We start from the raw sequence: 27909 nt of genomic DNA, 5'->3' as shown, positions 1-27909 counted from the left end.
GGGAGCGGCCAATGGGCGCCAAGACTGCGGGCGGGGCCGCGCAGGGCGGGGCGGGGCTGCGCGCGGGCTCCTAGGCCGCCCCCGCCGCTCCTCAGCCTTTCCTCCAGTTCCCGTGCGGCCGCTGGAGCCGGCAGTTGCTGTGCCTGGGGAGTAGGGGGTGCCGGGCCACCGCCACCCGGTAAGTGTCTGACTTCCCGGCTGGGGCCGCGCTGGTCTCTCCGCGCCTGCTCCGGGTCGCCCCTCCTCCGACCCGCCTTCCATTGCCCCGCGGCATCCAGAACCACTGGCGCGGAACTCCCGGCCCCAATGCGGCGGCGCTGCCCCTCTGGTCGGCCGCGGTCCCGGAGAGCCCCGGCGCCGGCGGCCCTACCCAGGGGCCACCTCTGCTCTCCGGTTCGCTTGCGGGGCCTGGCTCGGTGGGGCGCGAGGTTCCGGGGTGGGCCCCGCTCCTCGGGCTGCAGCTCCCTGCGGCCGGGCCGGTTCTGCATCAGAGCCGGCTCCCGGCCCTCATCACTCGGTGGCGTAGGGGGTGATTTCTCTTCCAGCGTCACCGAGATCAGGCGTGAGGCCCGTCTGGCATCTCGGCGTGTGTGCCCTTGCCGCCGAGGTGCGTTTCTCCTGCCTCTGCATCCCTCACACCTGCGGTTCATTCAAGAGCGTGCAGCCCGGGCGCCCGTGAGCTGCCTGCTATGGGAAAAGGCTTTCTGTACTTTGAATTGCTCCGGGAACACACCAGGCTGGCTCACGTTGGCAAGGACCGGTTGAATTCATTTTCTCGGAAAGTTAATGCAGCCCTGGATTTTAGCGTAATTCTAGGTGTGAGTAATTTCGTGTAAAACAGTTGAAATGGCATTGTTCCTGCGCAGGATTAGCAAAACGTCGAACTGCCCTGCAAGAGTCGAGATTCGGCCTCCTCCTCTGGCGAGGAAAGTTGAAAGGCATGAATTCTGTTCTTGACTTTGCTGCAGCCAAGCTTTGTGACCATGGACTCAGTTAATTCACGTGAAATAAGATAAATTTCTAAGATTCCCTTCAAATCCCACGTGTCATTAGTCTGATGAGCTTATTTTTCGCCCCGTACCTTTAAAAAGAATGAGAAATAGGAAAAAGCCATGAAAGGCAGCCCTGCAAGAAACAAAGATTTATGAGCGCACAGAAGTTTAGAGACTGGATTGGAGTTTAAGATTGGGGACTGAAAAGGGAGCACAGTAAAAGTGAAAGAACTTAGCCAGAATTAATTATATAAGAGAAACTTGGAAAGCTTTCGGAAGTTCCAGCAGCAATTACTGTTTTTAATTCCCTCTCTTTGTAGCTGTATAGATGAGGTAAGGAGAAAATAAATGCTGTTACAGAAAATGTAGTAGAGAGGAATGTAACTTTAGTATGTATCTTAAGTATAGGGAGAATCCTTTGTAGTTCTTAATTTGTATAGACACTTCTGCTTAGAAAACACTTTTTTTTGGTTGTTAAATAGATAAAAATTTTTGTACATCTCGCTCAGGAAAACCCTACCTGTATTTTGAATATGTCAATTTCCTACCCTCCCACCCACCGCTCTTTATTGTATTCTTATTATTTGCGCCAGTATTTTTTAACAGCCTTTGGTAAATAGCGTTTGGCTTTGTAGGTACATAGAGGAAGGATCAGCTTTCCCTCAGGGAGAGCTCAGTTTGAGTACTTCATAGCTGTGTGACTAGTCACAGTCACTTTCCCTCTCTCAGGCTGTCTTTCCTCAATTGTGAAATGAGATAATGATACCTATTTCATAGGGTTGTGAAGGTTAAATAAAATCCTTCATGTGGAAGACATATAGCAGTGCCTGACATGTCAGGTATTAATAATGACAGTATTGTGTTCATAGTGCAGCACAGAGAAGTGGTCTCTGGGTTTTAGTTTGGCTAGAAGGTAGGGCCCCAAGAGGAGAACAAAGTGGCAAGTGATCAATAGCCACTTCCGTGCCGGACGCTGGAACTTTTGCAGGTTGTAAGCTCTTCCTTCCCTGAGCCTCAGGCTGAGCTGCTGCTCAGACACTAGTGATCGCTAAGGGACACATCAGTCTCCCTGACTGTGTTGGCCTGTTAGTCTTGACACTTGAGTAGAGTTGGGATTTTTCCCCAAAATTGAGCTAGCAAGTTAAGGAATGTGTGTGAGGAGAACCCCTCAAAGAGAGCTCAAAAACAAAGAAATGGTTTAATTTACTGAACAGAGACTTCAGCCCAAGATAACTGAAGCCCTTCACCGCTTGCCCTGGCCAGTACAGCTTACTGGACATACGGTCTATTAACCAGAACCTTTTCTTATTTAGATGTTTGACCAATTACTGATACTCTCTGGTTGTTATTTAAACCAAATTATTCTTTATTTGACTCTGCAGACAGTAACCTGGGAAGGCACAGTAGTCTTAACTGCTCAGGAAGCTAGTCCTAGCTTTGGGAAAGGAAAAGAGAAGAGCCCCCAAGTTAATTTACCCCCTCGTCTTAGTTAACTTTTAAACATTGTAGTGAATAGACTGTACTTTCTTACAGTTTAACCAGGGATACTGGAGGGGGGACCCTTGTTTGTGGAAGATAAGTTATTGTGGGGTAATATCTGAACAGGAACTAACGGATGTGTGCTTCATCCCATGTGATTCAAAACCCTGGGAGGCAATTCCACAACAAGATCGAGCTCTACTTGAGTAGTTGCATATGAGTATAACCCAGAACCTCTGGGTTTTAATATTATAACTAACTAAAAATTTAATAGCAAAACCAACAGAAGAAAAAGTAGCCAAATCTCATTAAACTTAAACTGGCAAAAGTATTGGCAGGAAATCAGAAAGTTAATGGACGAGATGGCATGAAGTCATATGACAGTATAGTTTTTTTTTTTTAATAAATTTATTTTTCGCTGCGTTGGGTCTTCGTTGCGGTGTGCGCGCTTCTCATTGCGGTGGCTTCTCTTGTTGCGGAGCGCAGGCTCTAGGCTCACAGGCTCAGTAGTTGTGGCACGCGGGCTCTAGAGCGCAGGCTCAGTAGTTGTGGTGCACGGGCTTAGTCGCTCCGCGGCATGTGAGATCTTCCCGGATAAGGGCTCAAACCCGTGTCCCCTGCACTGGCAGGCGGATTCTTAACCACTGCCCCACCAGGGAAGCTCCCCGACGACATAGTTTTTAAAAAATGTTTTGTTTCTAATTAGAGATCAGAAGTTATAATCCCATTCTGAATAACGTTTTTGCTGACATTTTAGAGAATATCTTGTGTGTGTGTGTCTATTTTGTACATATACATTTATGTATACACTGCAGGAAAAATCTCTACTAAATAAGATGAATGCAAAGAAGAACCGGCTATAATGTCAACACTACCTAATCAACTACCTAATTTTAAGTGATAATGTATTCCAAGGCCATCATTTATTTGACTCATTGATGCTTGGGATTTCCCTCCTTCAGTGGCTGGGGCCCTGTGTGTGTACTTTTAAGAAGCTCCTCAGCCAGGTTAGGAACTACTAATAAGGAGTCCTGTGTTCCACACAGATGCTTGATGCATGTATAGTATCACAGCCAAGAAAATAAGAATCATAGAGGCCAGGGGGAGGGGGGAATGGAGAGGAACTGCTTAATGGTTTCCTTTTGGGGTCATGGAGTATTTTGGGGCTAGAGATGGCGGTTGTACAAAATTGGAATGTACTAAGTGCCACTGAATTATCTGCTAAAATGGTTTATTTTGTTTTTGTTTGTTTGTTCGTTTTTGGCTGTACCGCGCGGCTTGTGGGATCTTAGTTCCTCGACCAGGGGACCAGGGATTGAACCCTGGCCCGGTGAGTGAAAGCGCCCAGTCCTAACCACTGGACCGTCAGGGACTTCCCTGGTTTATTTTGTAGTACGTGAATTTCACCTCAGTAAGAAACTTTGGGAAAAAATACGAATACTATCTTTGTATACTGTGTATTGGAAAAATTAATTATAACTGTTTAGATTGACTCCCTTCTGAATATATATTTTTCTCTTAAGGCTTCTCTCTCAAAGCACATGTTCGTTGTTTCTAAGGTACATCTTATCAGTAGTACCTTTTCCAAGGTGCTTGGTAATATTTTCTCAATTCAAATGCGATCACTCCTTTTGGATCATGTGCAGCCTCAGGTGGGTAGCAGAAAGAACACTAAACTTGGGATCAAAGCATTTGGGGGTTGGAGGTCCACTTCTTCCCCATCAGCCATGTGGCCTTGGACAAGTTGCCTTCCTGAAACTGGGTTTCCTTGTCTCTTTTTCTGTCCTATCCCAAACTTGGGGGGGGATCCACTGAAATCACTTACGTTGAACACTTCTGTAACGGCAAGTGACAGTGCTTCCAGACGCCACCGTTATGTAGTTATTGTTTTGCTTTTTAACTTGGACTTGGCAAAACCCAAGAATGGGTTGAGGACAGTAATGAATTATTGGATTTATTATTAATGTGTTTTATAGTCTGTAACTTATAGTGTTAATCGTTCCCTTAGTTATGAATTTAGTAAGGCTAAGAATTAAGTACAGATATTAAACTTTTTCAAGGCTAATAGTGAGATGAGTTTTGGGGAGCAGGACTTGTTCTTTGGTCCTGAAATACATAAAACATGATGATTTTTTCAGTTCCATGCTCAGGGAGCCTTCTACCTTAGTCTTCTGTAACCACTCTGAATTTGGTTAATGTCTGTAGATGAGGAACAGATATCTGTATGTCTGTTAGGGTCCTTTTTGAGTTCCTTTGTTTTCTCTTGGTGTAAAGAAGCCCCTTGGCCATCTTGAGAAGTGATGTTCTTGGCAGTAGTGACTTGTGGTAGGTCTCCTGGGAAATACAGACTTGGGAACACTCCCAAACGTGTGAAGTAGAGACATTGGGCAGGGCTTCCCGGGTGGTGCGGTGGTTGGGAGTCCGCCTGCCGATGTGGGGGGACGCGGGTTCGTGCCCCGGTCCAGGAGGATCCCGCATGCCGCGGGGCGGCTGGGCCCGTGGGCCGTGGCCGCTGGGCCTGCGCGTCTGGAGCCTGTGCTCCGCGGCGGGAGGGGTCACGGCTGTGAGAGGCCGGCGTACCGCAAAAAAAAACCCCAAAAAACAAACAAGTAAAAACATTGGGCATATTGCTTACCAATGACTATAGTAAATTAGGATTTTATTTTAAACGGACAAGAATTAGGGTTGATAGTATATACAGAGAAGTGTCCTAATTTCCATGTGTCTCCTGTTAATTGGTGCAAGGCCAGATTTGCCGACGGAAATCGCATAAAACTGCAGAACACGTAATGAATGTGGGGGGGCCTGGCTGTGGCAGGTGCGTGCATATATGTCACAGTGAGTGAGGACCTGTACAAGGAAAGGAGGATGGAAGGCAACATTTGTGTCTTTTTTTTAAATAGATCTTTATTGGAGTATAATTGCTTCACAATATTGTGTTAGTTTCTCTTGGACAACAAAGCCCATCAGCCATATGTATACACATGTCCCCATCTCCCTTATATCCCTTCCCTCTTGAGCCTCCCTCCCACCCTTCCTATCCCACCCCTCTAGGTCCTCGCAAAGCACTGAGCTGATCTCCCTGTGCTATGCTGCTGCTTCCCACCAGCCAACTATTTTACACACTATTTTACATAGCGTGTATATGTCAATGCTACTCTCAGTTCGCCCTAGCTTCGCCCTCCCACCCCTTGTCCTCAAGTCCATTCTCTATGTCTACCTCTTTATTCCTGCCCTGCAACTAGGTCATCAGTACCATTTTTTTTTTTTTAGATTCCATATTATATGTCAGCATATGGTATTTGTTTTTCTCTTTCTGACTTACTTCACTCTGTGTGACAGACTCTAGGTCCATCCACCTCACTACAAATAACTCAATTTCGTTTCTTTTTATGGCTGAGTAACATTCCATTGTATATATATGCCACATCTTCTTTATCCATTCATCTGTCGATGGACATTTAGGTTTGTTCCACGTCCTGGCTGTTGTAAATAGTGCTGCAGTGAACATTGTGGTACCTGACTCTTTTTGAATTATGGTTTTCTCAGGTATATGCCCAGTGGTGAGATTGCTGGGTCATATGGTAGTTCTATTTTTAGTTTTTTAAGGAACCTCTGCACTGTTTTCCATAGTGGCTGTATCAATTTACATTCCCACCAACAGTGCAGGAGGGTTCCCTTTTCACCACACTCTTTCCAGCATTTATTGTTTCTATAGATTTTTTGATAATGGCCATTCTGACTGGTGTGAGGTGATACCTCATTGTAGTTTTGACTTGCATTTCTTTAATAATTAGTGATGTTGAGCATCCTTTTTCATGTACCTCTTGGCCATCTGTATGCCTTCCTTGGTGAAATGTCTATTTATGTCTTCCGCCCATTTTTTAACTGGATTGTTTGTTTTTTCGATATTGAGCTCTATGAGCTGTTTATATATTTTGGAGATTAATCCTTTGTTGTTTTCATTTGCAAATATTTTCTCCCATTCTGAGAGTTGTCTTTTTGTCTTGTTTATGGTTTCCTTTGCTGTGCAAAAGCTTTTAAGTTTAACTAAGTCCTATTTGTTTATTTTTGTTTTTATTTCCATTACTCTAGGAGGTGGGTCAGAAAAGATCTTGCTGTGGTTTATGTCAAAGAGTGTTTTTCCTATGTTTTACTCTTAAGAGTTTTATAGTGTCTGGTCTTACATTTAAGTCTTTAATCCATTTGGAGTTTATTTTTGTGTATGGTGTTAGGTAGTGTTCTAATTTCATTCTTTTACATGTAGCTGTCCAGTTTTCCCAGCACCACTTATTGAAGAGTCTGTCTTTTCTCCATTGTATGTTCTTGCCTCCTTTGTTGTAAATTAGGTGCCCATATGTGCATGGGTTTATCTCTGGGCATTCTGTCTTGTACCATTGATCTATATTTCTGTTTTTGTGCCAGTACCATACTGTCTTGATTACTATAGCTTTGTGGTATAGTTTGAAGTTGGGGAGACTGATTCCTCCAACTCCATTTTTCTTTCTCAAGATTGCTTTGGCTATTCGGGGACTTTTGTGTTTCCATATGAATTGTAAAATTTTTTGTTCTAATTCTGTGAAGAATGCCATTGGTAGTTTGATAGGGATTGCAATGAATCTGTAGATTGCTTTGGGTAGTATAGTCACTTTCATAATATTGATTCTTCCAATCCAAGAACATGGTATATTTCTCCATCTGTTTGTGTCATCTTTGATTTCTTTCATCAGTGTTTTATAGTTTTCTGAGTACAACTCTTTCGCCTCCTTAGACAGGTTTATTCCTAGGTTTATTCTTTTTGTTGCAGTGGTAAATGGGGGTGTTTTCTTAATTTCTCTTCCTGATTTTTTGCTGTTGGTGTATAGGAATGCCAGAGATTTCTGTGCATTAATTTTGTTTCCTTCAACCTTACCAAATTCATTGATTAGTTCTAGTAGTTTTCTGGTAGCACCTTTAGGATTTTCTATGTATAGTATCATGTCATCAGTAAACAGTGACAGTTTTACTTCTTTTCCAATTTGTATTCCTTTTATTTCTTTTTCTTCTCTGATTGCCGTGGCTAGGACTTCCAAAACTGTGTTGAATAATGGTGGTGAGAGTGGACATCCTTGTCTTGTTCCTGATCTTAGTGGAAATGCTTTCAGTTTTTCACCATTGAGTATGATGCTTGCTGTGGATGTGTCATATATGGCCTTTATTATGTTGAGGTAGGTTCTCTCTGTGCCCATTTTCTTCAGAGTTTTTATCATAAATGTGTGTTGAATTTTGTCAGAAGCTTTTTCTGCATCTATTGAGATCATATGTTTTTATTCCTTAATTTGTTAATGTGGTGTATCACATTGATTTGCGTATATTAAAGAATCCTTGCATCCCTGGGATAAATCCCACTTGATCATGGTATATGATCCTTTTAATGTGCTGTTGGAATCTGTTTGCTAGTATTTTGTTGAGGATTTTTGCATCTATATTCATCAGTGATATTGGTCTATAATTTTCTTTTTTTGTGATATCTTTTTCTGGTTTTGGTATCAAGGTGATGGTGGCCTCGTAGAATGAGTTTGGGAGTGTTCCTCCCTCTGCTGTATTTTGGAAGAGCTTGAGAAGGATAGGTGTTAGCTCTTCTCTAAATGCTTGATAGAATTCACCTGTGAAGCCATCTGGTCCTGGGCTTTTGTTTGTTGGAAGATTTTTAATTATGGTTTCAATTTCATTACTTGTGATAGGTCTGTTTATATTTTCTAATTCTTCCTGGTTCAGTCCTAGAAAATTGTACCTTTCCAAGAATTTGTCCATTTCTTCGTGGTTGTCCGTTTTATTGGCATATAGTTGTTTGCAGTAGTCTCTTATAATCCTTTGTATTTCTGTAGTGTCAGTTGTGATTTCTCCTTTTTCATTTCTAATTTTATTGATTTTTGTCCTCTCCCTTTTTTTCTTGATGAGTCTGGCTAAGGGTTTATCAACTTTGTTTATCTTCTCAAAGAAGCAGCTTTTAGTTTTATTGATCTTTGCTTTTGTTTTCTTCCTTTCTGTTTCATTTATTTCTGCTCTGATCTTTATGATTTCTTTCCTTTTACTGACTTTGGGTTTTCTTTGTTCTTCTTTCTCTAGTTGTTTTAAGTGTAGGGTTAGGGTTTTTGTGTGTGTGTGTGTGGTGCGTGGGCCTCTCACTGTTGTGGCCTCTCCCATCGTGGAGCACAGGCTCCGGACGCGCAGGCTCAGCGGCCATGGCTCACGGGCTCAGCCGCTCCGTGGCATGTGGGATCCTCCCAGACCTGGGCACGAACCCTTGTCCCCTGCATCGGCAGGCGGACTCTCAACCACTGCGCCACCAGGGAAGCGCAGGGTTAGATTGTTTATTTGAAATTTTTCTTGTTTCTTGAGGTGAGATTGAATTGCTATACACTTCCCTCTTAGAACTGCTTTTGCTGTGTCGCGTAGGTTTTGGGTCGTTGTGTTTTTGTTGTCATTTTTTTTTTGCGGTACATGGGCCTCTCACTGTTGTGGCCTCTCCCGTTGCGGAGCACAGGCTCAGCAGCCATGGCTCATGGGCCTAGCCGCTCTGCAGCATGTGGGATCTTCCCGGACCGGTGCATGAATCTGCGTCCCCTGCATCGGCAGGCGGACTCTCAACCACTGTGCCACCAGGGAAGCCCTGTCACTTGTTTCTATGTATTTTTTTTATTTCTTTGATTTCTTCACTGATCTCTCAGTTATTTAGTAGCACACTGTTTAGCCTCCACATATTTGTGGTTTTTACAGTTTTTTTTCCTGTAATTGATTTCCAGTCTCATAGCGTTGTGGTCAGAAAAGATGCTTGATACGATTTCAGTTCTCTTTTCCGGGTCTTGTTTTTGTATCCATGCAGTCAGTCTGTGTCTTTTGGGACATTTAATCCATTTACATTCAAGGTTATTATCGATATATTTGTTCCTATTACCATTTTCTTAATTGTTTTGGGTTTGTTTTTGTGGGTCTTTTTCTCTTATGTTTCCTGCTTAGAGAAGTTTCTTTAGCATTTGTTGTAAAGCTGCTTTGGTGGTGCTGAATTCTCTTAGCTTTTGCTTGTCTGAAAAGCTTTTGACTTCTCTATTGAATCTGAATGAGATTCTTGCTGGGTAGAGTAATCTTGGTTGTAGGTTTTTCTTTCATCACTTTAAGTATATCCTGCCACTCCCTTCTGGCCTGCAGAGTTTCCTCTGAAAAATCTGCTGATAACCTTAAGGGGATTCCTTTGTATGTTATTTTTTGTTTTTCTCTTGTTGTCTTAATATTTTTTCTTTGAATTTAATTTTTGTTAGTTTGATTAATATGTGTCTTGTTGTGTTTTTCCTAGGGTTTATCCTGTATGGGACTCTCTGTGCTTCCTGGGCTTGGGTGACTATTTCCTTTCCCATGTTAGGGACGTTTTCGACTATAATCTCTTCAAATATTTTCTCAGATCCTTTCTTTCTCTCTTCTTCTTCTAGCACTCCTATATTCCAACGTTGGTGCGCTTAGCGTTGTCCCAGAGATCTCTGAGATTGTCTTCAGTTCTTTTCATCCTATTTTCTTTATTCTGCTCCGTAGCAGTTATTTCCACTGTTTTGTCTTCCAGCTCACTTATTCTTTCTGCCTCAGTTATTCTGTTATTGATTCCTTCTAGTGTATTTTTCACTTAAGTTATTGTGTTGTTCATCTCTGTTTGTTTGTTCTTTAGTTCTTCTAGATCTTTGTTAAACATTTCTTGTATTTTCTCATCTGTGCCTCCATTCTATTTTTGAGATTCTGGATCATCTTCACTATCATTACTCTGAATTCTTTTTCAGGTAGATTGCCTATTTCCTCTTCATTTATTTGGTCTTGTAGGTTTTTACCTTACTCCTTCATTTGTGATATATTTTTTTGCTGTCTCTCTTTTTTTTTCTTTTTTTAATGAGTGGGATTGTGTTCCTGTCTTAACTGGTTGTTTGGCCTGAGGCTTCCAACACTAGGGTTTGTAGGCTATTGGGTAGAGCTGGGTCTTGGTGCTGAGATGAGGAACTCCGTGAGACCTCACTGCCGATGAATATTCCCTGGGGTATGAGGTTCTCTGTTAGTCCAGTGGTTCAGACTTGGACCTCCCACCGCAGGAGCTTCGGCCCAACTCTGGGCTTGTGAACCAGGGTTCCGCAAGCCGCCTGGGGTTGCAACAACAACAACAAAAAAAGTAAAAAATAAAATTAGACTCTAGGAAACTAACGGATAGGTTAGGGAGAATATAAACATAAAAATTTAGACGAATCAACAACCAGAAGATGCATCTTTACCACAATAATAAATAAAGAGGGGCTTTCCTGGTGGCACAGTGGTTGAGAGTCCCCCTGCCGATGCAGGGGACACGGGTTCGTGCCCCGGTCCGGGAGGATCCCACATGCTGCGGAGAGCTGGGCCCGTGGGCCATGGCTGCTGAGCCTGTGCATCCGGAGCCTGTGCTTCGCAACAGGGGAGGCCACAACAGTGAGAGGCCCGCGTGTACCGCAAAATAAAATAAAATAAAATAAAATAAATAAAGAGGAGGAGGGAAAAGAAGAAAAGCAAGTGTGGGGGATGTCCTTGGCTGTGGAGGCGGGGCCTAAGCAAGGGCGAGGTTTGGGTGGTGGGCGGGGCCAATCCTCAGGAACCACAGGGCTGGAAAAGGGGGTGCTGTGGGCAACAGAAGGGGCCTAGGTGTGCCCCCCACCCCTGGTCTCAAAGGGCAGGGGACCTCACCTGGGAGCCCTGCAGGCTCCCCTGGCCTGAGTGGCCAGGGCAAGCGCCCTCCACTCCTCTCGCTTCTCTTGCATGGCTCTTTCAGCCTGCCTCTCCTGATCTCCCCAGCCTCCCTCCTATGCCCCCCGGACCCACGTGGCCTGGATGGGGTTTGGAGTGGGGGGTACTGGCCTGGGAGCTCAGCAGGCTCCCGGGGCCTGAGTGGGCGGGGCAATCGCCCTCCACTCCTTTCCCACTACTCCAGGAGAGTCCCTCCCGCCTGCCTGTTCTGATCTGGCCTCAGGGGCACCAATCCTGTCTGGCCTCCGCTCCTCCTCCCCCCTCCATCCCCCTACGTCCTACTGGTTCACTTTGGGGTCCCTCCCGTCTCCTTGAGCATCAGAGTCTCCCACCAGTGCCCGGCAGGCGCACTAGTTGTGGGGAGACGCTAATTCTGCGACTTCTCACACCGCTATCTTGACTCCACCTCCCGTGAGTGTCTTTTTTCTATTTAATTTCCACAGTAGGCCTGAGTAAAGGTGTGGACTCTACCCCTAATTGGTTGTATTGGCTGCTTCAATTATGATGATGATGATAATGGAGAATTTAAAAACCTAGAGGTCAACAGGAACTTTACTAGGAAGGAGGTGGTGAGGCTCTGACCCCATAGTCTGCCTCGTTCCTTCATCCCAAGCCACCTCACAGCTAGTAACATAACGTGAGTAAGAGAAGAGAGCTAACGTTTATAAACTAGAGGTACATTTTGGTCATTTAAAGTAATTATCATTTTAGCTTGTGACACTGGGTTGCAACATTTTTCTGCTTCTGTGTATCTGAAAGACTCCAGTACCTCCTGGGAGGGCCAGTCACTAAGACAGTGGCAAGCAAATAGCAAATATTTATTAAGTGAAGAGCAGATTTAAGATAACATGGACTACCCAGAAAATCACCTCCATTGTACTACACTAATCACACACATATCAAGATATCAAGATATAGGCTTATTTAAGGCCTGGGTTAGAATTAAGGCAACTGATCAAGTGATTTGGGGTTTAGGAGATAGGGGTGCTTTCCTTTATAAGGTGAGGATCATCTTGGAATGTGCGTGGGGACAGCGTTCAGGGGTAGCATCTGGTAGTGCTCACTCCAATTGAAACACAAGCTTAAAGAAGAGACTGCCTGCGTGAGAAGTTACAGTGTTGAAACACCTTACTTTTGTGTCCAGGAAAAACCCTGTTGGAGGCTATGCGTCTGTGAACAAAGGAGAAGGGACAGCGGTGAGCATGTCAGCCCTCAACTGGAAGCCCTTCGTGTACGGAGGCCTGGCCTCCATCACAGCGGAGTGCGGTAAGGAGCCCAGGGCGGAGGCCGGTCAGCTGCCTGCTGCACATGACGAGGCTGAAACTTACGGGTGTGATCATTGGCTGTCATAAGACTTATGGTGTGAGTGTAGTTCAGGCACAGAATGTGAGATTATGAAACCCTTAATCTCAGCATTCATAATTTCTTTCTTCCTTTGGGATACTTTTAAGACAAACTAGTGACTTTGGCTGCTTATTAGCAGTTTAGGGTTGAAAGTTCAGTGGGGAGACAGTTGGACCTATTGCTCAAACGGAAGTTTCATGAATCATTGTTGGATGACATCTGACCCTGTTCTCTTTGTCCTTTTCCCCGCTTCATCACTGTTAACACATTTGGCTTTAAAAGAGGTTTAGGGGAAAAAAAAGGTCTAGGGAGCCCCAGGGCCTTCCTGAGCCGGAGGCGAGTGACTGTCGTCGTGCCATCATGTTCTGATCATGCCTGTTGTTCATGTCCTGCTGGTGACTTCCTCATCAGCTCAGCTCCAGTCAGATCCTGTTTGTTCCTTTGTTTATTCCCCGGATCATTCATTCAGCACATGTTCATTGACGGGAATTCCCTGGCGTCAGTGGTTAGGACTCTGCATTTTCACTGCCCCAGGGCCCAGGTTCAAGCCCTAGTTGGGGAACTAAGATCCCACAAGCTGTGTGGCGTGGCCAAAACCAAAACAAAACACATGTTGATTGAAATGCTGCCAAGTGCCAGGTGCTGGGCTGAATCGCTGCTGTCCTGGGACAGAGGCTGCCCCTGAAGAGCCAGTGGGGACCAGGGCTGAGGGGCTGAGACACATTAACCACTGACCACTGGCTTAGGCTCCCCATGTAGATTCATCGACACAGTGACTCAAGGTTACTGTGTATGGGTTTATATGTTTGGATGGACTATCTCTTAGGTACTACATTAAACATTTTTACCTACATTAACAGAGTCACTTTTAGGCTGTAATACACAGGTGAGAAACGCCTTTAGAAAACGCATTTATCTCCGTTCACGTTGAGCCCCGTATCAGCCTTCACATGTGTGAAAAATAGTAACTTACATTTTATTTTTATTATTATTATTATTATTTCTTGGCTGCACTGCGCGGCCGGCAGGATCTAAGTTCCCCAACAAGGGGTTGAACCCGGGCCCCAGCAGTGAAAGTGCTGAGTCCTAACCACTGGACTGCCAGGGAGTTCCCAGTAACTTATATTCTAAAGTGGATTTCCTGTTTGTGTCAATCATTCCACGTACTTACTTTCGACAGCAGTACAGCCTCCTCAGATCCTAGGTAGAATAAGATGGGACATAACTAAAAATGTACAGAAAACACAGTTATGCATTTTTTAAAAGATTTTTAAAAATCTGTTCTTTTTTTTTTAATAGGAAGATTGCAAAGTATCTGCCATTTCTTAATTCTGTTTCTTAGTTTACGTTATAGTCTGAATGTTTCCTCAGTAATGTATCCCTGTGTATCTTTTGTTTAGTGAAATTTCTTTCTATTAAGTGAAACATTTCCTTCTTCAAAATTTTAAGGTACTTTTCCAATTGATTTAACCAAGACACGGCTCCAGATTCAAGGCCAGAAGAATGATGCAAACTTTAAAGAAATCAGGTATCGAGGAATGTTGCATGCGTTAGTGAGGATAGGCAGAGAGGAAGGCCTGAAAGCACTGTATTCAGGGTAAGTAGACCTTCGTGTGTTTATATTTCACTGTTGAGCTTTCAAATGAACAGACGTCACACTAAGACTTCATAGAGAAAAAATACAAGTTTGGGGTGTATTCAAGAGCAAGTAGCAATGGTTGATTTTTTTTTTTTTTTCATTTTTCATTTCAACTTTATTTTCTATATATGTGTTTTAATGTAGCGAGTATTGTGGTGAAACTATGTTTTCATTATATTCAAATACAGATAATAATACAAAAATTACATTTGTTTTAATAGCCCTTCCCCTTGGTTATTCTGAATTACTGAGGTTTTTGCTATAATGAAAATCATATGATATTCTCCATAGGTAAGAGTTGCAGTGAACAGCTTTTCTTTAATCCAACATTTAACGACCAGTGTGCTGCAGGCACTGGTTAGGAAAGTGAGTAAGGCGGGGTCCTGCCTATGTCAGTCAGAGGCCCTGCAGGAAACAATTCGTTCGGGTGGTTTAAATGAAGGGAGATTAATGAAAGGGCTACTTAAGGGTTAAGGGAGCGAATAGAGGGTTTTGCGGTACCTAGAAACTAGCAAAGTGAGAAATTGTTACCAACCCTGGGACCAGGGGGACAAGGACAGGAATGATGTTAGCAGAGCCTACTAGGGCTGGAGCCTTGAAGGAGCCAACAGGAGTTGTTGAGAGATGCCTTACTAGTGCCCAGGGAGAGGAAGAAATACCTCCACTTCTTCTCCCTCCCCCCCTCCCTCTCTCCCATCTTCTACTGGCTGGAATCAGCTGGCAGGGGAGCCGGGTGGTGTCATCCGTGGCGCCAGCTTCGGCCCAGAGCAGCACAGAGAGGGGCGAGACTGGATCTGGGTGGACACATGGGAATCGGCAGCAGCCCCTGCCCTGAAGGAACTATGGTTGAGTGGGGACTGCAGATGTGCAAACGGGATTACAGTGGCGTCTGCCCAGTCCTAGCCTCTGGTTGAGGCAGGGCATCAATCCCAGACTAAGAGGCCCTGGACCTGATCTTGAAGGACCAGGTTCAGATCCCAAACTGATGTCTCACAGCCCTCCCACCCACGGGTCCCCGAAGGTTTTGGCTTTCAGTTGAGCCAGTCTTTTAAATGCGAGAAGTTGAACATAAAAACCATTCGATCGTCTCAAGAGAGCTAACATCCGGGCCCACGTTGGGTCACTTATGATAATAGTAACTGGTGTTAAGGATGCTTTCTCTGGTTTACCAAACCTCTGGCACTCACATAGTATAGGTGTGCAGTTAGACTCAGCCCGCTTCACGCGCTCATAGCATCTGCCCGGTACCTGTAAGTGTGTGAGTTTACTACACCTGTGGCGGACAGAAGCCACTGAAGGGTTTTGAGTAGAGGGACTGACATGATCAGGTTTCCGTTGTAAAAAATTCCCGCCTGCCATTGGGAGAAAGAGAGACAGTGACAGTGGAAGCAGGCTGACACATAAGAAGCAGAGACAAGGATCTGACCTGAGGAATTGTCTTGGGGATGGAGAGAAAGAAGGCAGGCTGTTGAGGGCAGAGGATCGACACAGTGTACGACCTCCTACGTGAGGGGTGCTGGGGAAGGAGGAGACGGGCTAGTGTCTCTTTCTGGTTCTGGCCAGTGTGCAGATGGAGGGGCCACTCCTTGGTCTAGGACACAGAAGAGGAGAGCGGATTGTTTGGAGAGGGAGGATAATTAGTTGTGTGAGACACTTGCTCTGGTGGTAGGTGTAGGACATGTGAATTGAAAACTCTGGGAAGCAGCTGGAAATGCATCTCGGGATCCGTGTTGGAAACATGAGTTTAGGAGTCATCACTCTTCGGACAGTTGAAGCCATGTGAGTAGCTGAGCTCATCTGGGGAGTGTGTGGAGCCGTGAGAGAAGAGAGGAAGGCCAGAACTCCTGGGCCCCTCAGGACAGAGGTAGGATGTGCAGAGAAAGAGGAGGAATTGGAGAGAGGGAAGTTACGGCAGCTCAGGGAGGAGACGGCCGCAAGCAGGACAGAGAGTGGACCGCAGCAAATGCTGGAAAGGCAGAGGGGCTTTGTAAGATGCTGGTTGAAAAGCGTCATTTAATTTAGCTACAGAGATGTCCCTTGGGTCCCTTTTGGTGAGGGGGCTCTTGATGAAGAGGGTGGAAGGAAGCCGGATTGCAATCTGAGAAGGAGGTGGGAAGTGTGGCAGGAGAGCCTGCGAGTATGAATGCCACAGGGTGGTTTTGGGGTGGGGAGGGTCCCGGAGGAGGGAGAGGGAGTAAGTGGAACAGGGCCCCCCGGGAGGTGGGAGATGAGCTTCAGAGCAACCCTGGAGGATGCTTACGGAGGCCAGATTTCACCAGGTGCTTTGTCCTGAGAAAGGAAAGCCCTCCCATTATAATGTGGATGGGCAAATAGAACTCCGTGTTCATGTACGTTTTCACTGAGGATAAATATGAGGGGCTGAGCTATCACTTAGGGAACTAATAACTTGCACACATTTAACTGAACACACACACACACACATACATACATACATACATACATATACATATATTTTATTTTGCTCCACTGTGTGGCTTGTGGGAGCTTAGTTCCCCGACCAGGGATTGAACCTGGGCCCTTGGCATTGAAAGCACCTAGTCCTAACCACTGGACTGCCAGGGAATTCCCAAGAACCCATATTTTTTTTTTTTTTACTGTTGTTTTGTTTTAAAATTTTTATTTATTTATTTTTGGCTGTGTTCGGGCTTTCTCCAGTTGTAGCAAGCTAGGGCTACTCTTCTTTTTTTTTTTGCGATATGCGGGCCTCTCACTGCTGTGGCGTCTCCCGCCACGGAGCACAGACTCCATATGGGCAGGCTCAGTGGCCATGGCTCATGGGCCCAGCCGCTCTGTGGCACGCGGGATCCTCCCGGACCGGGCACAAACCCGTGTCCCCTGCGTCGGCAGGCGGACTCTCAACCACTGTGCCACCAGGGAAGCCCTCTTTTTTTTTAAAAAAAATAACTTTATTTATGTATTTTTGGCTGCGTTGGGTCTTTGTTGCTGTGTGCGTGCTTTCTCTACTTGCGGCGAGCGGGGGCTCCTCTTCATGCGGTGCGTGGGCTTCTCATTGCAGTGGCTTCTCTTGTTGTGGAGCATGGGTTCTAGGCATGTGGGCTTCAGTAGTTGTGGCCCACGGGCTCTAGAGCGCAGGCTCAGTAGTTGTGAGGCATGGGCTTTGTTGCTCCGTGGCATGTGGGATCTTCCTGAACCAGGGCTCGAACCCGTGTCCCCTGCATTGGCAGGCGGATTCTTAACCACTGCGCCACCAAGGAAGCCCTTGGGGCTACTCTTCATTGCGTTGCGTGGGCTTCTCATTGCAGTGGCTTCTCTTGTTGTGGAGCACGGGCTCTAGGCACGCGGGCTTCAGTAGTTGTGGCACATGGGGTCACTAGTTGTGGCTCGCGGGCTCTGGAGCGCAGGATCAGTACTTGTGGCGCACGGGGCTTAGTTGCTCCGTGGCATGTGGGATCTTCCCGGACGAGGGCTCGAACCCGTGTACCTTGCATTGGCAGGCGGATTCTTAACCACTGCGCCACCAGGGAAGTCCCTCTTTATTATTTATTTTGTTTATCTTTGGCTACGTCGGGTCTTAGTTGCGGCATGCGGGATCTGCGTTGAGGCATGCTGGATCTTTCTTTGTGGTACACGGGCTTCTCTCTAGTTGCGGCGTGCAGGCTCCAGGCCACGTGGGCTCTGTAGTTTGCGGCACACGGGCTCTAGTTGAGGAGCGAGAGCTCAGTAGTTGTGGCACTAGGGCTCTAGTTGAGGTGCGTGAGCTTAGTTGCCCCACAGCCTGTGGGATCTTAGTTGCCCGATCAGAGATCGAACCCACGTCCCCTGCATTGATTGTAAGGCGGATTCTTTACCGCTGGACCACCAGGGAAGTCCTCCACCTATATTTTTGCTGGATTTTAAACTCTTAAGAAATCTGTCTTAGTGTAGTTTGATTGTGGAAGGCAGATATGTGATTGCGTCTCCTATGTGTGCCTTCTAGAGGATTTTAAGTGGTTTTTTAGAATTTTTTTGTCCCTTTGTCCGTTGGTTTGGCAGGATTGCTCCTGCGATGTTGCGCCAGGCTTCCTATGGCACCATCAAGATAGGCACCTACCAGAGCTTGAAGCGGTTATTTGTCGAGCGCCCGGAAGGTGAGTGGGGAATTGCACTTGTGGACAGGAGGTGGGTTGTTTGTCTTTTTATTCAAGTGGTTTGGGATCGATTTTCTTATTTGTGTCTTTACTCCTGTGGAGGAGAACTTTGGGTTGGGTGTAAAATCTAAATGAATTGTACTTGCTTATATAAATGTGCAAGTCAGATATGAGCTGAACTTAGGGGGGTAACAGAGCAATCTTACAAACATCTTAATGAGTTGTCCATGTTTCCGCAATGTCCAGACTAGAGGGTATGTTGTTGTAGTTCTAGCCCACTTAAAATTCTCTACAATCATAGGAATTATCACCTATTTTTCAGGGAAGCGGTGACTACATTTTCTTAGTATTGAGAACTCTGAGTTCTCATATTCTCTTGCTGGTTGATTCTTCGACTTTGCTTTAATCCCTAGAAGTTTCTGTCTTTTTTACAAAGAGATAAGCACTAGTCACTGTTCTATGAGAGCAGTGAGCCAGGAGCAAAGATGTTTTAAAAGTGCTTCAGTATATTTCAAATTAAATATGTATAATGTGCTTTAAAATTTTATCTCCACCTTATCTCATAGGAGGGTATCTATTATTCTCCTACCAGTTGGTATACGACCTCATCTTAATTACAGTGGTCTGCACTTACACACAGAAGTGAATTATGGTTCACTTCCATGATAATTCACATTCCTTTTTAGGTGTCAAGAAATTTTGCTAAGCAAAATCCCTTCAGCCGGGGTTTCCCTGGTGGCGCAGTGGTTGGGAGTCCGCCTGCCGATGCAGGGGACACAGGTTCGTGCCCCGGTCCGGGAAGATCCCACATGCCGCGGAGCGGCTGGACCCGTGAGCCATGGCCGCTGAGCCTGCATGTCCGGAGCCTGTGCTCCGCAACGGGAGAGGCCACAACAGTGAGAGAGGCCTGCGTACCGAAAAAAAAAAAAAAAAAAAAATCCGTTCAGCCAGCAAAATCCCTAGTCCTTTGAAAATTACTTGGTTCGTTAAGCATGTATTTCTTTAGTTTCTTAAATGAACGAGTGATGTTTAAGTGAATTACACCTATACATGAGTTACTCATATGAAGAGCCCTGTACGTATGAAGAGGCAAATAATATGTCTTTGTTTGCAGATGAAACCCTTCTGATAAATGTGGTCTGCGGAATTCTCTCTGGAGTCATATCCTCAACCATTGCTAATCCAACTGATGTTTTGAAAGTAAGCAGTGCTATCTATGTCTTACAGGCACACTCTGCATTTTCTTATTGTAATCAACATTCAGATAATGAAAATCTGTGAATATAACATATACTATGTATGTGTGAATCTTTACAGTTCTAGTGCCATGAAGACTCAGAAACATGCACTAGGTGGGTTTCCCACTGATACAGATAAGCTCGCAAGTAGGGCCCACTTTTGGAGACTTTGGAGGTTTTGGTGATTAACCAGAAAAAAGAAAATTAGGCTTAGATGTATTTGAATTTCATTTTTCATTGAAAATCTCCCTTGTTTTTATTGGTTCATTAAAATAGATGGGCTGTTGGGAATTCCCCGTTGGTCCAGTGGTTAGGACTTGGCGCTTTCACTGCTGAGGGTGCGGGTTCAGTCCCTGGTCGGGGAACTAAGATCTCGAAAGCCACACGACGCAGCCAAAAAATAAAAAATAAAATAAAATAGATGGACTGCAAGTTTTACAGCAGTCTAGGCAGCTTGTTGATGACCGTTTCTGAAGACGTTACGTTTTCCACTAATTTGATTTCAGGAAATAGTAATAAAAATATTTACATAACTACAATTAGACATAACTCATTAGATGACCTTATCAACAATACCAGGGATACAGCCTCCTTAAATCCTTTTTGTAATAAGGCAAGGGACTAACTAATTAAAGAAAATCAAAATTAGGTGTGAGTTATTGGTCACACCCTCTCAAGATATTCCTTTCCTTCCCTCATTCTTTTTCTTTCCCCCATTATTTAAGCAGCATTCACTGTGCTTCTGCCTTGCACCAGTTGGTGTACTATATGCTTAGAATCCAAAAATGAGTCAGGCAAAGACCCCGCCTTCAGCTTTCAATCTAATAGGAGATTCCGACAACATCAAAATTGCATGCAGCAGGCTGTTAGGTGCACTACAGTTACACACGGTGTGAATAGAAGTACCAGGCCCTTTTGCCCTGAGTTTACCCTGTACTGGGGTAAAATTGCTAGAGAAAAATACCCACACTCCTATTAACCTCTTAAATGTATATCAGGGCTATGGAAAGGCAGTTCCTGCATTTTCTTTTCTCATGTTAGCCTGGCAATAACAGTTCCCTTTAGAATTAGAGGGTAATGCATGTGCTCCCTAAACCAAAATAAGGTACCAGTTTTTTAGTGAGAAGAAGTCCCTTTTTATTCTTAAAAATGCAGAGCTACATCACACATTATTTTTATGTTGGAATATTGGTCATGTGAGTTCCATGGCGGTTGTAAAGTTCACTTGTAAGTTCCCATGTAACAGAGTGTGACGGACATCACATGGCCATCCTTTGGCCAGCACGTCTGCGTACCTTGGGGTTTGGCTGGTTGGAAATAATAGGGCTTGGAGTAACTCATTTAAGAAATGTGCTTGCCAGTGCTTGGTGCTGCCAGGTACACTGGATACTCATAAATTATGTTAAATCTTTAGAATTAACCATGATATTCTCTCTTTCCTACTTAGTAACCTAGAGGGAGATATGCCATTTTCTTTCCTTTTCAAAAGACTATTTAAAGAAATTTCTTTTTGACACTTAATGAGCTGCTGCATGCAAGACTGGACTCTACTAGATGCTTTTTCTTGATTCTAAAGTGCCTAAGAACCAATCCTGATAAATTTAAACTAGCATTGTAGTAATATTTATATTACAGTTTTTTTCTATTAATGGTTATTAAACAACAAATTGAATAATTTTTTTTTTAAGTCTGCATTTAGGGAGAAACATGCTAGTTTCTTTCTCACATTAGTCTTTAATTTCTAGATTCGGATGCAAGCACAAAATAGCACCCTTCAAGGAGGAATGATAGGCAACTTCATTCACATTTACCAGCAAGAGGGAACAAGAGGACTTTGGAAGGTAAGCTTGAAAAACAGACCCAACTAACTTAGTTCTTCCCTTTTTTTTTTTTTTTTTTTTTGCGGTACGCGGGCCTCTCACTGTTGTGGCCTCTCCCGTTGCGGAGCACAGGCTCCGGACGCGCAGACTCAGCAGCCATGGCTCATGGGCCCAGCCGCTCCGCAGCATGTGGGATCCTCCCGGACCGGGGCACGAACCCGTGTCCCCTGCATCGGCAGGCGGACTCTCAACCACTGCGCCACCAGGGAAGCCCAGTTCTTCCCATTTTTAAAAAAATTTATTTTTCCTATTTTAATTATTTAATCCAAATGGTATAATGGAATAAAGGAAGAAGGATGACATCTGCCCTTGAAGATCTTCTTCCTTAATTTCCTTAATCTGTAAAATGAAAATGTCATGATTTTACATAAGGAGTATGTCGTGATTTTAAAGTACCTTTTGAAAAATTTATATATAAGAAATTCTGTGAGGGTTGAACACTTTTTTTGTTTGCTTTTTTTCCCCCTAAGTTCTTATGGAGAAGAGGTTATAGTTACATTGGATTTTTTGATCTGTATGGTTTCATGGCTCTTAAGTGAAGACTGTTAGGCAAGCACCGGTATGGAATGCTATTTCCTAGTGTTTTAGGGACTGTCATCTCATAGATTAGATCTTAAAGGTCGTCCAGTCCGATCCTCTCCATACATACAAGGAAACCGGAAGCTCTGAGAGGTGACTCGTCCTGGTCCAGGTCGTACAGTTAGTGCCAGAATCAGAATTAGACTTTGGGGCTTCTGACTTCTTACCGTCTGGATTTTTCTACTCTTTCACTCTACATTTCTACCTACCAGCAGGAAAACGTAAAAATTGGCCATAGTTTGTAGGGGAGAGATATCTGACTTGTTATTCTTGATATTTTTACCCAGGGCGTGTCCCTTACTGCTCAGAGGGCCGCTATTGTTGTCGGTGTGGAGCTGCCGGTCTACGACCTCACCAAGAAGCATCTGATTCTCTCGGGCTTGATGGGAGACACTGTGTATACCCATTTCCTGTATGTTTATGGATTTTTAAAAAATTAATATTTTAGGTATGCATGAGCTTAGCGTAGAAATTTGCTGCAAATTTATAGACATTTTAAAGAAAGTTTATCATAAAAGTATTATATTCTCATATTTGAAAAATTATGATACGGAAGTAAACCAGGAAAAAGGATGTCCTTACCCCTTTACGTAGGTAGCCATTGTTAACTGTTTGATGTGTACCTTCAGGTGTTTTCTATGCATATGCAAATATGTCTACAAAAATTACATGTGCTTTATTATACAGCTGCGATCATGCTTGGCATTCTCTTGCTTGCTTTTTATTTTTATAATTTTTCTGATTTATTGAGGTATAATTGGCAAGTAGAATTGTAAGATACTTCAAGTGCACAGTACGGTTAGATACACGTATGCATTATGAAATGATTACCCTCATCGAGTTAATTAACACATCCATCATTTTATGTCTGTGTGAAAACATTTAAATTCTACTCTTGTAGCAAATTTAAATTATATATACCACTGTGTTGTCACCCATAATCACCATGTTATACATTAGATCCTCAGACCTTATTCATCTCATAACTGAAATTTTTGTATGCTTTTGCCAACTTCTTCCCAACCCCAAGCTCTGGCAACCACTTTTTTGACTCTCTGTTTCTATAACATTTGGCAGTTTTGGAGTCTGTTCTGATTCTTATGTGCTAATGACATCTACTGGGTGGAGGCCAGCGAGCTGCTAAACATCTTACAATGCACAGGACAGACATCCACAACAAAGAATTCTCTGTTCCAAAATGTTAGTAGTGCTGAAGTTGTGAAACCCTACTCTGAGTTAGTTGATACCAGGGCCGGTCTATGGTAGTCTTGTGACTGAAAGTTTAGCAGAACCCAGGGGGGCATCACATTACAGTGAGGAAATCTTTTTCTCTGATCTCTAAGAGCAACGTAGTTATGAGATGGCTAAAATTACTCTGATGCCTATTTGTAGGTGAATAGATAGAAAAAAATAGATCATCCTTGGAGGACGCTCCTTCCTGTTTCTATGATTCGTTGACATTCCAGAACATCAAAAGTATTCTTAGACGAGGCTAGAATTTATAAGCCAGTATAAACAATGCTGGTGTTTAAGAAGTCTGTGCAGCTCTTTAGATAAGGGCCTCATTCTCATATATTCCATCTTGTAACCTGTTACTTTAACCTAGTTCGGGAGGAGGCTGTTTCCTGCCCTTGATAGTAGGGGCTGCAGCTCAGGGGTATTAAACTTTTTATTTTTCAAATGGTCTCTTCTTTATAGCTCAAGCTTCACCTGTGGGCTGGCGGGGGCCCTGGCCTCAAACCCTGTCGATGTGGTGAGAACACGTATGATGAATCAGAGAGTCCTTCAAGTTGGCAGATGCCCTGGCTACACAGGTTCCCTGGATTGCTTGTTACAGGTGAGCGGGGTTGTCCATCTGTACACTGTTGTGAATGCCTTTCGTGGCTCATTGGCTTCCATGTTGCCTTCTGAAGAGTTTCTTTTCAGGATTTAAAAACACAAAGGTTTAGAGCCTGATGAACCTGTGATTCTGTCATTTGTAATCGTGTGACTTCGGTCAAGGTACAGACTCTGTACACCTCGGTTTCCTCACAAGTGAAATGGGACAATAAATAATAGCACCTACGTCACAGGATTATTATAAAAATCATTGAGATCATACCTACAAAATAGTTAGCACAGTGCCTGGAATAATGTTTTGTAGAAACATCATATACATTTATAATAATAAGTATAGACATAATAATAAAACCTTGTTAGTATAATAATAAGGGACACTGGTGAAGTAAGCACATTTATTTAAGTTAGTCTTCAACATTCTAGTGGATTGCTTCAATCTGTGAAACAGCCCCCCAAATATATGTTTGTATTTATATTTATTTTATTTATATTTATTTAACCAAAGGAGTATCTAAATTTTGAGGGCTGATGTAACTAAGATGAGTGATGCTCTAAAGTCTTGAGATGGTGCAGAGTTTCTGCCACACAGGGGCTAATTTTTTAAATACAAAATCTAAATGAATATTTAGAAATGAAAGTTCATTTTTCTTATATCTCTGCTCTGCTGTGAAGTGTGAGAAAATAGTCATATTTCCTGTGATTGTAGTAGAACTGTGTCTCCTTCCAGAATATATCACCTTCCTGTTGAGTCAGACTGGAATGAACATCCTTCATTCAGACAGCTCTCAAAGGAACACATGAATCTTACCTAAACTCTCAGTTTAAATAATTGGGCCTACAGTTCCTGAGTAGATGAAAGTTTGTGACTGTCTCCCCTGCTGGATTGCCAGCAGCCAACGATGAGGGGCCGCTTCTGTGGTTGCTGTTTACCGCACATCCCTAGCCTTCAAATATTGCTTTGATGAAGCAAAGATACTTAATGTTATCTATCCAACAACATGAAACGGTGGTACTCTGAATTATGTCTTTACTGCCCTTGCCTCCTGTTTTTATTTCTGACCTGCTGTAAGCCCACATGGCAAGGAGGCAGAAGACTCTAGTTGGAATTAAATCTCATCTCTTATTCATCCAACTGCTGTTTGCTTTGGGTGTGGGATAGTTTGGTACAGAGCCTTAGTCTTCACCTATGCAGAAACCTTTAAAGAACGAAAAGAGGCAGAGGGCAATGATTTCTTAGATAGTCCTTCCAGATAGAATTTTGTTTTTAAGAAAAATATATCAGTTCAGTCTGGCTACTAATTATTAATGCATATTTGACATAATTGGAAAGTCGGACGTTAACTTTTTTTTTCCCCCTCCCTTATAACAGACATGGAAGAATGAAGGGTTTTTTGCTCTATATAAAGGGTTTTGGCCAAATTGGTTGAGACTTGGTCCTTGGAATATTATTGTATCCTTTTCTGTTGCAGTAGATCTGAAAAAAGATACAGCTGAAGAATGTTGTTTATATAAACTGTCATGTTATTAATTATAATTTAGAAGTAGGTTCTTATTCTGTTAAGTTCCTCTGATTCAAGAAATAACTATTCAGTTTCTTTTTCAGGAGGTATAAAGTCTCTGCTAGGCACTGTGAAGCTTGGTTTAATGGTGCTGTTATTGAAAGGCAATGGTAGCAATAAAAACTTTTCTTTAGACTCTGCTCTAGGAGCTGAGAGTGTTTATGATTTCAGAGAGAGGGAGAGACAAGGATTTATTTATTTGTTTATTTTTTCAATCCCTAGCCACCCTTGGGAAGGATGTGGTTTGGCAGCCATGTTCTAGAGTGCTTATTTCAGAGAGTGCCTAAGGATAGAGAGGCATTAGCTCCAGAATTATTCGGCTGATTAGCACTTTTCCCTCTATGCCAAAGTGGGAGGCAGGAAGGAAGAGACAGTTTGTTAGAAATGAAAGGACAGAATTATAAAGCAGGGGATGTCAGTTTGCACCATCCTTGTTTATCTGCGCCTCCCTCCCAGGCAAGCTTGCCTACCAGCAGCCCTGGAGGAGAGCTCCCCAGGGTTGCTCTCTTGCTCTTTCTCACAGAATTTACTGTTCTGTGAAGTCTTGCCAAAAGTCAGAAAAGCTAGCAGTGTGGATGTAATCTTAGAGGCTTTTGGAGGTGATGCAGGGGATTTATGTGTCTCAGTTGTGGTCTGTCTCTTCCAAGCTGACCTTGGGAAGGTTAATGGGGAGATCTCTTGGGTTGGTTGAGGGTGGAGCCCCTCATGTTTAATCATGTCCACGGCATGTGGTCTGCCCAGAAATATTTGTTAGGAGGTGTGCTATTTGTGGGTCTGTTTTGATGCGTTAGGGTTAATTAAGATGGCATAAAATGTCAGCCTTAACTAATACCTGCAGTTCTTTGTGACATATGAGCAGTTGAAGAAATTGGATTTGTGACAAGACTGCATGAGACATCCCGCTGAAAATGCTCATGTCTGAAATAGCGAAGCTTCCTGTCTTTCCCACTGCTTCTCACTGCCTGGCCCGCCACAGATTCTGAGGTGTGAGCAACAGGTGAAGACTGGGTTAGCTCAGATTGCTGTGTCCTGGCATCGGACGCTCTGCACCAAATGTTTAATGGCATAGACTGTAACATCCAAACACTAGTCCTTACCATTCAAGTGCCCTTCGACATCAAAGATAACATGAAATGCATGTTTCTTGCTAAAGAAAACTTGCATGAAGATCAGGAACTGCGGACTGATTTCCCTCAGGGGAGAATAACTCCTGATGCATCTCAGCTCATAGCTGAGACTCCCAGACTGTTCGAAAGAAGCTCTTCGGAACCGTGGAATGAATAGAGCCTCCAAGAGGGTGGTATTATTCCTGAACTTCTGGGGGGGCTTTGGCTTCGTGTCTGCTGAAGAAATTCACACATGGAGACCTGGTATACCCCAGGTATAAACAGTGCAGGATATAGATCCCTGGAATATTGCACTGCTTTCCAATTTCCAATTTTGGCAGGATCTTTCACTTATAATAAGTGATTTTTAAGCCTTTGACCACTCGACCTTTGTGAGGAATTGTTACAAAGCATTAATACCTAAACTCATGATGGTGTGATAGGTTGGCTTGGAAGGTGGCAAAGTCTGTGCTGGTGGGAGGTGTTTTTAAGCTACTTGGGTTCTGTCTTAAGTAATGTTTGTAATTTGCTCTGTGATTTTAGCAAAGTTTCTATTTCCCAATCTGTAAAATGGGGATAATAACATCTATTGATATTGACAGTCAGGTGAAGAAGATAGTAGCTGCTACTACTTGACTTGTAGGATTAGTTTGTTTACATCATTCTGTCATACAGCCATCATCCCAGAATAAATGGTCCATGTGTATGGAAGAGGGTTGTTTCATCACGGGCTTCTCCTGAGCGAGATCCTTTGTTAAAAGCCTTGTGAAAGAAAGAGGTTAAGGTTTTATTACGTTTTCCGTAGCAAAATGTTGCAAGTGAATCAGAGAGTTGATTTTTCCAGATTTCCCGTGTTTTACTTTAGTTCTGGTCACATTTGTCAAAATACTTCCTTTCTTGGACTTCCTAATCAGTTTGGAATGAAAATACTTGCTTGAAATTCGAAAGGCGATTTTTGGTGTGTGTGCCTGTTTATCTGGAGTCTGATAAGAGGTATATAATGTCTTCCTTCTTTTCTTCTAAAGACAGGATATCATTCTTCTTTTTCATCTTCATCTTATTCTTTTCAAAATAAAAAGTGATTCTCAGAGCCCCACGACCTTTACGCTTCTAGAAGATAGCCCCAGGAAAGGGACGATGTTGAATATTTACTTGGGTACCTTCGGTTCTACTCTTTGAGAGTAACATTAAATACATACTCACTGTGGCCTCCAGGACAGACACCTCTGCAGTATATGCAGGTTCCCAGTCGGTCCAACCCCTGGGCTGCTTCCTCCCTTGAAGCAGAATGGAAGGCACGCATGTTTTTCTTGGAGATTGGGCAGTTTTGCTCCTAGTCACCTTGACCTTGCCTTCTT

At 43.7% G+C, this 27909-nt stretch overlaps 1 protein-coding gene across 1 annotated transcript; it reads left to right on the top strand.

Annotated features, from left to right (window-relative positions):
• Positions 1-101: 101 nt before the first annotated feature.
• On the top strand, positions 102-27257 carry SLC25A30 (solute carrier family 25 member 30). Its single transcript, XM_060080151.1, has 10 exons — positions 102-178; positions 12403-12524; positions 14052-14199; positions 18256-18350; positions 19465-19550; positions 21334-21429; positions 22335-22459; positions 23746-23884; positions 25256-25336; positions 26284-27257. The coding sequence occupies exons 2-10, from the start codon at positions 12461-12463 to the stop codon at positions 26323-26325; spliced, it is 876 nt and encodes a 291-aa protein (XP_059936134.1). The 5' UTR covers positions 102-178; positions 12403-12460; the 3' UTR covers positions 26326-27257.
• The last annotated feature ends 652 nt before the right edge of the window (positions 27258-27909 follow it).

Source organism: Mesoplodon densirostris, chromosome 17 (genome assembly GCF_025265405.1).
Source record: "Mesoplodon densirostris isolate mMesDen1 chromosome 17, mMesDen1 primary haplotype, whole genome shotgun sequence".
Taxonomy (NCBI): domain Eukaryota; kingdom Metazoa; phylum Chordata; class Mammalia; order Artiodactyla; family Ziphiidae; genus Mesoplodon; species Mesoplodon densirostris.
This window is presented reverse-complemented; position numbering and strand designations above follow the sequence as displayed.

Coding starts and splice junctions, on each gene's coding strand:
- SLC25A30 (XM_060080151.1), top strand. CDS start 12,461: ATGTCAGCCCTCAACTGGAAGCCCTTCGTGTACGGAGGCCTGGCCTCC. Junction 14,200..18,255: donor CTGAAAGCACTGTATTCAGG/GTAAGTAGACCT, acceptor TTGGTTTGGCAG/GATTGCTCCTGCGATGTTGC. Junction 25,337..26,283: donor TTGGTCCTTGGAATATTATT/GTATCCTTTTCT, acceptor TAATACCTGCAG/TTCTTTGTGACATATGAGCA.